We start from the raw sequence: 12,006 nt of genomic DNA on the forward strand, positions 1-12,006 counted from the left end.
AAAATAAAATAAAATAAAATAAAATAGAAAGAAAGAAAGAATTCACACAGGTAAGTTCCAATGAGCTCACAATAAAAAAAACTGACTAAAAAAAAGGTGGTAGTGGAAATGAGCTACCATGAAAAGCTGATATAACTGAATAACATCTACAGACCTGCAGATAGGACAATGATGAAAAATTCAAAACACATATAGCTATGGACAGTGTCACTCAGTTGGTTGGGGAATCATCCTATACACTGAAAGGTGGTGGGTTTGATTCCTAGTTGGGGCATGTAGAAGAGAAAACTGATCGATGTGTCTCTCTCATATCCATGTTTGTCTGTCTGTCTGTCTCTCTCTCAAAAACAATGACGATATCTTCAGGTGAGGATTAAAAAAAAACCCACACCAAACATTTAATACAATAAGTAAAGAGAGTAGCAAAAATATGACAATCAATTAAGAAACTCATTTTAAGAGAGGCAATGGAATATGTAGAAACGAAAAAGTGCAATTGAATTTAAAAAAAGAAAAAACAGTGGGTGAATTAAACAGAAGAAAGGACACGATAAAGAAAGAATTTGTGAACTGGAAAATAGAAGTGACCTTTCAAATGACCTAAATTCAGAGTTGGAAAATATGAGGTCTCAGAAGAGGGGAGGAATCAGATTGCAGTGTGCACTCTCTGAAGCACTTCGGAGCAGAAAGGTAGAAACATTCCTGCCTGAGTGGTCAGCACATATTGTAGCTAAACCCAGTGACAGGTTAGCTGTGGTCTTTCGCTTACCCACAGAGATCCAAGAAAACAAAGCAGTGCAAGAGAAAACAAAAACACTTCAGCACAACGTACTGGACAACAAAAAACCTCTTCTTATTGACCTGCTAAATAAAGAAGGATCACTCTTTTTAAAAAGCAGATTGCATTCCCTAGGCAGAGGGAAAAATCTATCAAATACCATGAAACCAAGGCAACAAGGTATCTCAGAAAGAAAATGAAAACATCTCCAGAAAATAAACTTAAAGACATCAAAATATATTATTTAAATGACAGAGAATTCAAGACTGCATCTCCTAAAACTCAACAAAATATAAGAAAACTCAGGCAGTTTAATGAAATAAAATAAAATAGCTCAGTTGGTTAGAGAGCCTTGTTCCGATATGCCAAGGTTGCAAGTTTGATCCCCAGTCAGGACACATACAAAAGAAATACTTTACCAAAGAGATTAATCTTTAAAGAACCAAATAAGCCCAGCTGGTGTTACTCAGTGGTTGAGCATAGACCCAGGAACCAGGAGGCCATGGTTCGATTCCGATCAAGGAACATGCCCCGTTTGCAGGTTGATCCCCAGTAGGGGGCATGTAGGAGGATATTTTTGTGTCATCGATGCTTCTATCTCTCTATCCCTTTCGCTCTAAAAATCAATAAAAACATTTTTTAAAAAGGACCAAATAGTCACTTTCTCTCTTCTCAGAGCACACCCTTCTTTTCAAGTGTACTTTCTTAAGCTCCAAGGGCCCTTCTTTTGCCTCTGAAACTTGTTTCCTTAACCCATTTCTTCTATGCCTCATTTTTACTACCTCTGTAACTTTCTAAATAAACTTCTCAAAATTTGGGTTCTTAGCTCTGAATTCTTTGCAGAACTCAAGAACCAAGGTCCAACTTCATTGTTTTGACAGTATCACCAGTTAATGTAGGTGCCTTATCGCCCTCTCAGTTGGCTAGAGGCACCTCCTTACACTTTCAGTCTCCTTTCTTGGAACCTACTCAATGTGGAGTTAAAGGTTAGGGTCCTTAGCTCCAAGAGCCCTTTCTCTTATAATTTGAAATAAAAATAAAAAAGATCCAAACAGAAACTCTGGAGCTGAGGAACTCAATAAACTAGTGAGCTTAGGAAATAGCACTGACCAGATGGAGGAAAGATATAGAGCTATGGGAGATAGAAATCTACAAATGATGTAGATGGAAGAAGAAGAAACTTGAGAGGAAAGAAAGAAAAGAAAGAAAAAGAAAGAAAAAGAAAAGGGAAGGGGGGGAGGGGAGGGGAGGGGAGGGAAGAAGGGAGGAAGGGAGGAAGGGAGGGAGGGAGGGAGGGAGGGAGGGAGGGAGGGAGGAAGGAAGGAAGGAAGGAAGGAAGGAAGGAAGGAAAGGGGGAGAGGGGGAGAGAGAGAGAGAGAGAGAAAGAGAAAGAAAGAAAAAGAAATTCTATGAGAATATCTGACTCCATCAGGAAGAGCAATATAAAAATAATGGTATACCAGAAGGAGAAGAAAGGGGGAAAAGAACAAATAGCCTACTCAAACAAATAGTTGATGAGCCCTAGCCAGTTTGGCTCAGTGGACAGAGCATCAGCCTGCAGACCAAAGGGTCCCAAGTTCAATTCCAGTCAAGGGCATGTACCTTGGTTGGAAATAACTCCCCCTGCACCCCCACCCAGGGCTTATTTGTTTTTTAAATAATTTTTATTTCTTGAAGTATTACAAAGAGTATTACATATGTCTCCTTCCCCCCCCCCTTGACATTCCCCCGGCCTCCCCTACCCCTTAGTGTCTTGTGTCCATTGGTTATTCTTATATGCATGCATATAAGTCCTTCGGTTGATCTCTTAAACCCTCCCCAGGCTTCCCACTGTAGTTTGACAGTCTGTTCAATGCTGCTCTGCCTCTGTATCTACCCCTGTTCATCAGTCTATACTGGTCCCCATTATCTGTCCCAACCTCACTGGAGCCGTCCCAACCTCACCGGGGCCGTTTCGTCCTCACCAGGGCCGTCTTGACCTCACCGGGGCCATCCCAACCTCACCGGGGCCATCCCAACCTCACCGGGGCCGTCCCAACCTCACTGGGGTCATCTCTACCTCACCGGGGTCATCTCTACCTCACCGGGGCTATCCCTACCTCATTGGGGCAGTTTCAACCTCACCGGGGCCGTCCCGACCTCACTGGGGCCGTTTCTACCTCACCGGGGCCATCCGGACCTCACCAGGGCCGTTTCAGCCTCACCGGGGCCATCTCGACCACACCAGGGCCATTTCAGCCTCACCGGGGCCATCTCGACCTCACCGGGGCCATCTCGACCTCACCGGGGCCATCCCGACCTCACCGGTGCCATTTCAACCTCACCGGGGCCGTCCCGACCTCACCAGGGCTGTTTCAACCTCACCGGAGCCGTCCCAACCTCCCCGGGGCCGTTTCGACCTCACCGGGGCCATCTCGACCTCACCAAGGCCGTCCTGACCTCACCGGGGCCATCTCGACCTCACCGGGGCCATCTCGACCTCACCGGGGCCGTCCCGACCTCACCGGGGCCGTTTCAACCTCACCGCCACCCAGGGCTTATTGCAGGAGGCAACCAATTGATGTGTTTCTCTCACACTGATGTTTCTCTCTGTTTTTCCTTTCTCTTCCACTCTTCCTAAAAAATCAATGGAAAATATCCTCGGATGAGGATTAACAAAAACAAACAAACATACAAAACCACAAAAAAACAACAACAAATATGCCGGAACCGGTTTGGCTCAGTGGATAGAGCGTCGGCCTGCGGACTGAAAGGTCCCAGGTTCGATTCCGGTCAAGGGCATGTACCTGGGTTGCGGACACATTCCCAGTAGGGGATGTGCAGGAGGCAACTGATCGATGTTTCTCTCTCATCGATGTTTCTAACTCTCTCTCTCTCTTCCTTCCTCTCTGTAAAAAATCAATAAAATATATTAACCCATGGAAAGCATTGGATCTTTGAATCCAAGAAGCAAACAGAACACCTAATTATCTCAATCCCAGAAGGCCTTCTCCAAAAGGCACATTATATTAAAACTATAAAAAATTAGTGACAGGCCCTGGCCAGATAGCTCAGTTGGTTAGCAGCAGTTGCCAACCTCTCGGACATCACAGACCACCGGCTGGTGACCGCTGCTCCAAAGGTTTCCTTAAACCAGTGGTAGCCAACCTTTCAGACCTCTCGGACCACCAGTGGTCCAGACCATCGGTTGGTGACTGCTGGATTAGAGCCCGTCCCGATATGCCAAGGTTGCAGGTTTGATCCCCAGTCAGGGCACATACAAAGAACAACCAATGAATGCATAGATAGGTGGAACAACAAATTGATGCTTCTCTCTCAAATCAATTAAAAAAAATTTTATGGAAAAGAAAGAATTCTCAAGGCAGCCTGGGAAAAGAAGACAGTAAACTATAAAGAAAATCCCATTAGGGTTTCAGCAGAAATCCTAAAAGCCAGGGGACAGTGGAATCAAATATTCCAACCATTTGACAGAGAGAAATTACCAGCCAAGAATAATATATCCAGCAAAGTTATCCTTTAGATATGAAGGAGAAATAAAGACTTTTCCAGACATACAGAAGCTGAGTGAATTTAGCACAAGATTTGCATTACAGGAAATGCAAAGGGGTTTTTCTATTCAAAACTATGAGTAAGATGACTAACAGACAGACAGAAACAGGAAATTTCAACCCTTATTCAGAAAAGGTACTATATACTTAAATATAACATAAAAAATAAAGGATAAAAACATTTTTTAAAAAGACAGTTAAAAAAGAAACATAAAAGGGGAGGTGGTAAAGGCCTGAATTTTCAAAGGGGAAATGAAGGAACATTCAGAAGAAAAAAGAACTGCTGTATATATGAAACTTTCTTTTCCAACGCCTAATGGTAACCACACTGAAAAACAAAACACACAGACACATAATATTAAAAAAGAGGAAATAGTAAACAAATTAAAAAAATCACAGAATGCCACCAAACTAAAATAACAGACAGAAACATAGGGGGGGGGGGGGGGGGGAAAACAAAGGAGACACAGAGCTACCAGAAAACAAAAGATATAACAGCTACAGGTAATCCTCATGTATCAATATCACCCTAAATGTAAATGGACTGAACTCACCAATAAAAAAGGCGCAGAATAGAGGAGTGGATCGAAAAAACAAAACCCAAACAATATGCCACCTTCAGGAGACACATCTCAGCAATAAAGACAAATACAGAATAAGCACACAACAGATGTGCATTCAGTAATCATTGCACAAGATACTATGAATCATTTTTCTTTTTTTTTTCTTTTTAAATAGCCAGCCTTATTTTCCTGGAGCAACCTGTCAAGCCGTGAGAAAGAAAAGTGATTAAAGAAACGTGTACTTTTGAGTTTACCTAAAATAAAATCTCTAAATTGTGCATGATAAAATAAAAAAAATGGGAAAATATATAGGGAAACGAGGTTCTGCAATATCATTTACCCAAAAAAATTTTTGAAGAAAATAATTTTCACTGTCCAATAATTTAAAACATTTTATATCAGATCAAGCATGAACATATGGGATAGAATTCAAAATTTACCTGAAAATTTGAGTGAAAAAGAGGCTTCAAGGAAAGGAAAGGTATTATAGGAGTAAAAAAGCAAGTTATAGAGAATGAAAAATTATTCCTATGCATAGGACAGATAAGTTTGCAGCCTCCTTAAGTGAGTATCAGGACTACTATAACTAGGCTTGTATCCTTTGAAACTTAAAAGCTTTCTATCACAGAATATTTCATTTGGAACTATTCTTGATCTCAAGAGTCTTCCCTCCTTGTTGCCCTAGCCTGGATTACTACCTACCTACAGAACAAATCTTAAACCTTCTTAGTCTACCATTCCTGCTCATGCCTTTGGCATACTGTATCAAGATTTTAAAAGTTATCCATGCTCACAGTCTTGCTCTACCAGACATCCATAGGTCTGAATAGATCTATAATAACCAAGTCTTGCCAATCATAATTTCTGCCTGCCCATACTGCTCCTAAAATCATCACTTTAGAAATGGTATTATTAATTGGGCAGACTCCTAGTATAACTGTCAATCTAGTGAGTTAATATTAATTAGAAGAATCAATTTCCCAAATTTTGTTGATTAACCAAGTAGCCCAACTATATTTTTCAAACGAAAGCAAGCCAACTAAGTCAAAATACAGTGGGGCCTTGACTTACGAGTGTCCCGACTAACAAGTTTTTTGAGATACCAGCTGTCTCTCAGCCGATTTTTTGCATTGAGTTGATAGAGTAATTTGAGTTTAACGAACTCCTTAACGAGCTCGGTCTTGGGACGAGTGAATTAAACTGTAAGTCAAGGCCCCACTGTATCCCTAATTGTGAAACACACCTGCTCCTAATAAAAATTAATTCACAAGTGAAAATCCTCCAAACATCAATGATAAAGGGTACCGTATATTATTAAGACATCTTTCATTCTATCTTCTTTCTCATACAAATGCAAAGTTACAGCATCTATAAAACTGCATTATGGGGCAGAAAAATGTTAAAAAATGTTCAAGGATCCATCAATAGATAAATGGCCTGGCCGGCGTGGTTCAGTGGTTGAGCATCAACATATCAACCAGGAGATCACAGTTCATTCAATTCATGGTCAGGGCACATGTCTAGGTTGCAGGCTCATCCCAGTAGGATGAGCAGCTAGCTGATCAATGATTCTCTCTCATCACTGATGTTTTTAACTCTCTCTGGAATCAGTAAAAATATGTTTAAAAATAAATAAACCAAAGAATATATATGAACCAAAGAATATAGGCTATAACCATTAAGGTAAATAAAAACTTAATTCTTACTATCAGGTAGATAAAAACACATAATTTTTAGAAATGCCAAGATAGATTACAAATATTACATAGGTCGGGAACAACTTGGGGAGAAAAGAATGATCAGAATTCTATATCTGATCTGGGACGTTTCAGAAACCATAAATTAGTATTACAGTCTCCTCCCAAAAATGTAGTCCTCTTTGAGAATAAGCCCGATCCTTTAGTTGCCATCCCTTGCTCAAACTTTGCCAAAAACAAAGGACTAAAGATGTTCACTCAAAAACAAAAGGGTTGGGAGAATATGGGAAGACAGAGAGGCATTCAAGTAAAATGCTTCTATATCAATTTTTCTTAAACCTGCCCACCTTCGTTAGAATTATCTGGCTCCATCTCAGACGAATTAAATCAGAATAGATGATGGTGGGTCTAGGCATGGCTATTTTTAAAAAGTTCCTTAGGTAATTTTACTCTAAGTCAGGTTACAAAAGCACCACTAAATGTAAAGGTACTAGGAAAGGGATGCTCAAGTCAGTGCTATTAAGTAAGTCCTATTTTTGATGTTGTACTAAGGCAGTGGTCGGTAAACCACGGCTCGCGAGCCACATGCAGCTCTTTGGCCCCTTGAGGGTGGCTCTTCCACAAAATACCACGTGTGGGCGCGCACGTACAGTGCGATTGAAACTTCGTGGCCCATGCGCAGAAGTCTGTTTTCGGCCTGGGCGAGTCTATTTTGAAGAAGTGGCGTTAGAAGAAGTGGGGGTACTTCGCTGAGGTCGACCCCTCAGATTGAGGACGTTTTTAGTAAAGGTCAGCTTAGGAGTACCCTAATTAAGTTAATAACAATGTACCTACCTATATAGTTTAAGTTTAAAAAAATTGGCTCTCAAAAGAAATTTCAATTGTTGTACTGTTGATATTTGGCTCTGTTGACTAATGAGTTTGGCGACCACTGTACTAAGGGAATCAAAAGATAAAGGGCCCAGCCGATGTGGCTCGGTGGTTGAGCACTGACCCATGAACAAGGAGGTCACAGTTCTATTCCTGGTCAGGGCTCATGCCTGGGTTTCAGGCTGGATTCCCAGTAGGGAGGCATGCAGGAGGCATCCGATTGATGATTCTCTCTCATCATTGAGGTTTCCATCTCTCTCCCTCTCCCTTCCTCTCTGAAATCAATAAAAAATATTTAAAAAAGATAAAGAAAAAGATAACATTTAAGTTGCTAACCTACAATTAGAGTAAATTATATTTCACTTTCTACCTGAAAATAGATTAATTTTTGAATTATAAAACCAACAGTCCTAACTATGCAACCAATTTGTTTAAAAAATTAACACTGTAAAATTTATTTTTCTTCCTCACATCTAAAAAACTACTATAATCTTGCCACAAGTAAGAAAGATTCTATCATCAAAACTGTTAAACAGAAAACCACAGGCCCTAAATGGTATCACTCTTGATGAAAGCCAATGATACCAAACCTAGATTGACTACCTGATTCTTTTTTGTGTTTTTGTTAATCCTCATCAGAGGATACCTTTTTCCATTGACTTTTAGAAAGAGTGGAAGGGAGGTAGGAAAATGAGAAAGAAAGAGAGAAACATCAATGTGAGAGAAAATCATTGACTGGTTGCCTCCAGCACGTACCCTAACTGGGGCTCAGTATCAAATCCGCGAACCTTCTGTGCTCAGGCTACCGCTCTATCCAACGAGAAACAATGGACAATGGCTAATACCCGATTCTAAACGCAGTTTCAGCCTCTTCCAGAATCATAATCTTAAGCAGTCTGGAATTGATTTTTTTAAAATATATTTTTATTTATTTCAGAGAGGGAAAGAGAAATAGAACCTGGGGATCGAGTCCGCAACCCGAGCATGTGCCCTGACCAGGAATCTAACCTTGATCTCCTGGTTCATAAGTCGTCGCTCAACCACTGAGGCATGCTGGCTGGGCCATCTGGAATTTCTTATCTGTCTGAAAAGACCCCCACCCCTTTAGAGGAAGGTGTCCTAGCCTGAAATAATTCACTTTTAATTTCTTCGTTCCATCTTCATTCTGCTTATAAAAACTAAAAAAGTTGATGGAAATGTCATTATGCAATGCATGCCTATAGTTAACTAGTTGAGTGCAAGGAAAGTGCTGACAGCCATGCAGAGGAACACAGTAAATGCAAAGGTACTTAATTGGGGGAGGGTGGGGCGAGAGGGGAGGAATTCAAGCATTACAGGAACTGAGAAAAGGTGAATATAACTAGGGCATACAAAGAAGGGAGCAAGAGGAGGAATAGCTCATAATGAGGTTAGAGAGGTAGGCAGATTCAAGAATACACTGGACCCTCCAGATGATGTTACAGGTTTAACTTCATCCTCAAAACAACGGGAAATCACAGTGTTTTTAAACAAAGGAGTGCAAACTGATTTGAACACAGCTAAATTTTTGCTCATGTAAAAGTGAAATGCTTTGCCTCTGACTCCATCTTGTTCAAGCCTGCGTTGTTTCTGTGACCTTCAGGATAACAGCTCCTGCTTAGTCTTGCCTTTCAAAGCTTTGGGGCACTTTGGACTGGTATCACAAGCACTGACCTATAAAGAATGCCCTGACCAGCATGTCAAGAAACTTGGAAGTCATGTTCTTAAAGAGATGATAGGATCATCAAGCTATCACAGCTTGATCACATCCATCATTAAGAGTATTCTTGCTTTACTTGAATTCCATTTTACTAAAGCAAGATTTGGATTGTACTTTAGTTTTCATGTAGTGCTCCTATGTGGAAGACACTATGCTGGCTGGTCATGCTAACTACATTTAAAACCATTTGACACTTCACATATCTCGGTGGAAATTAGTTTATCAGTTTAGCATGAGTAACTACACACCCTATTTAATGGGTATTTAAAGTTTTGTCTGCCCCAAAAGCACTCTCCATCTTTGGTGGAAATGTCCCAGTGATGAACTTCACTATCCTAGCCAAGGAAGCAGGTACATGACCTAGCCTGGGCCCTTCATTATATTTACCACTTCCTGGCTGTAGTGACTGATCCCAAGGATGGGCACATGACCCAAGCTGGGCCAGTCCTCTAGATTTTAAACACTGAAGCTTGGAGAAAAGTGCTTTTATTCCTCAATGTGTAGGCCCCGGAGAAGTCGATGGCCAAACGCCATGCTAGTGAAAGAGCCCAAGGAAAAGCAGAGACACTGAGAAAGTAGGGACAAGCACTGATGAGAGGCAGTGGCGGCTCTGATGCACTATAATACTGTCTATCAGGACCCTAAGATTAGCTGCACCTCTAACTTTCTGGATTCAGTTACTTCATGTCTTTTTGCTTAAGCTAGACTGATTTTGCAACAAAAAGAGAAGAAACATCTAATGTTATGAAATAAGGAATTAACTGGCTTTCAGTAGGTAGTATCTGTTATCATTATCTACTAGACTTTAAACATTACTTCTGTCCCACACAGAGAACAAGAAAGCTATACTTTCAGTAAGATTTTATAATTTTTGCAGGGATAACACATATTATATACACAATAAAAGAGTAAATTAAAATCTGTAAACATTTTAAACTGGGAATTTTAGGATTAGAGCAGGGAAGAATTGAGGTCCTCACTGTCTTGTGCTACTCTGTTACCATGGACTTATTCTCAGTAAACTGCAATATCTTTACCTGAAAATTGCAGATGCTCTACATTATTCCTAAGTTTGCTTCCAGTGCTGAAATGACTGAGTACTTATGAAGATATAAAAACATACTCCTCATTTACACTATTCCATATTAAACAAAGAAAAAAGTTAAATTCACTTTTAAACATAAATTCAACTTTTTTTTTTTTCCTATTTGAGTCTACTCTGGCCCTGGCCAGGTAGCTTAGTTGGTTAGAGTGTCCTCCCCATACCCCAAGGTTGTGGGTTTGATCCCTGATCAGGGCACATATAATAAACCAACCAGTGAATGCATAAGTAGATGAAACCACAAATTGATGTTTCTCTCTCTCTCTCTCTTTCCCTTTTCTCTCTCTCTCAAATCAATAAAAATGTAAAAAAGAATCTATTCTGAAAACATATGCAAATCTCAAGGATCACTACCACAAGCAAAAGATCCCTCCAAACAAAAAAATGTGAACCCCAAATGAAGATATTCAATAGAATGAATATTTGGTATAAACTGAATGGTCTCTTAAAAATAGAGCGTTTTCCAATTACTTTTAAGATATTTAAAACTAGAAATGTTAGATTTCTTTCTTTCTTGATCGTGCTAACGCATGCCTTGTCTGTTACTAATTTAAAGTTCAGAAAATTCTAATTTAATATTCTGCAATACACTTGAAGTAAGGAGTAGATGGGATAAAAAAAAAAAAAAAAAGACACGAAAAAAAAAAAAACCCAGCAACACAAAACTCAATACAAAAGTTAGACGGGGGAAAAAGTTAAAGTGGGTTATAAAAAGAACTCCAAAGTAGAAATCAGGAAGCCAAGCTATATAAGAATTTTATTACGAACTTCCCTCCAAAGGGCAAGGTTTCTGATTTAAGTTGTCAGACTCGAATAAGCCAGCTTTGTAGCTTTGCCTCAAAACAAACAAAAACAACTACTTTGGGAAACTTCTGCAAAGGAGCATTTTGAACGTCAGCCCCCGTATCTAGTCCGCACGTGGGGCAGGGGCATGTGTCCCACAGGTGAAGTCTGTGACGCCAAAGCCATCCCTCAGATGGAGAGTAAAAGCAACGTTTCCCTCGCATTGCTTTTCCTCGACGCTGACTTGGGCTGGGGAGACGGCTTCTGCCCATCTCGTGAAATTAATGACCCCGGACCCAACCCGTCGGCCGGCGCCTACGGAGGGCAGGACCTGAGCCGGGGAAAGTGCCACCGCCCCCGAGCGGGAGGCGCCTGCCTGAGACCCGGGACGTCAAGAGGCAACCGGGCTCCGGCAGCCTCGAAGGCTCCCACGGCTGGGGCCTGGGATTCCCCTCGGCCTGTGCGTGGCGGCCAGGGGCAGACTCACCTCGGCGTCGTCTTTGCCCTGCGGGAGCGAGGGAAACTCCAGCTTCACGTCCTCCATGATCCCGGCCGGCGGACTGGTGGGTGGGGTGGGAGTAGAGTGATTCGCCAGCCCGACCGTCGGGCCGGCAGCGGCGGTAGAGGAAGGAGGGCCGGCGGACCGAGGGCTGGCGGGCGGCGGCGGCCTTACAACTGACACACGCAGACCAGAGGGTCCCGGCGGCTCCGGCGGCGGCGGCGGCGACAGAGGGGCAGAGGCGGGTGGGGCGGCTCATACCCGGCCGCCATGCTGTTGCGGTCTCCCTCCCCCGGAGTCCCCGCGCCCCGCAGGCGGCCCAGACTGGGGTACTACCACGAGCCCCACAACCGTCTTCCCTTTTCCTCCGGCCCTCCCCGCTCCGCCCAGCCAATCCCAGCCCACGCTCGCCTTCGGCCCGCCCCCCG

General features: G+C 42.1%; 1 protein-coding gene across 2 annotated transcripts in view; it reads right to left on the reverse strand.

Moving 5' to 3' along the window:
* STYX (serine/threonine/tyrosine interacting protein) overlaps positions 1–11,968 on the reverse strand; it is a 44,548-nt gene extending 32,580 nt beyond the window's left edge. Inside the window, exon 1 of one of the 2 annotated variants that reach the window (XM_059695812.1) lies at positions 11,567–11,968. In XM_059695812.1, coding sequence (XP_059551795.1) covers positions 11,567–11,623 — 57 coding nt within the window. In that variant the 5' untranslated portion in view covers positions 11,624–11,968. The remainder of the gene's footprint in view (positions 1–11,566) is intronic. The other variant, XM_059695805.1, reaches the window with a different exon arrangement.
* Between the last annotated feature and the right edge of the window lie 38 nt (positions 11,969–12,006).

Source organism: Myotis daubentonii, chromosome 1 (genome assembly GCF_963259705.1).
Source record: "Myotis daubentonii chromosome 1, mMyoDau2.1, whole genome shotgun sequence".
Taxonomy (NCBI): domain Eukaryota; kingdom Metazoa; phylum Chordata; class Mammalia; order Chiroptera; family Vespertilionidae; genus Myotis; species Myotis daubentonii.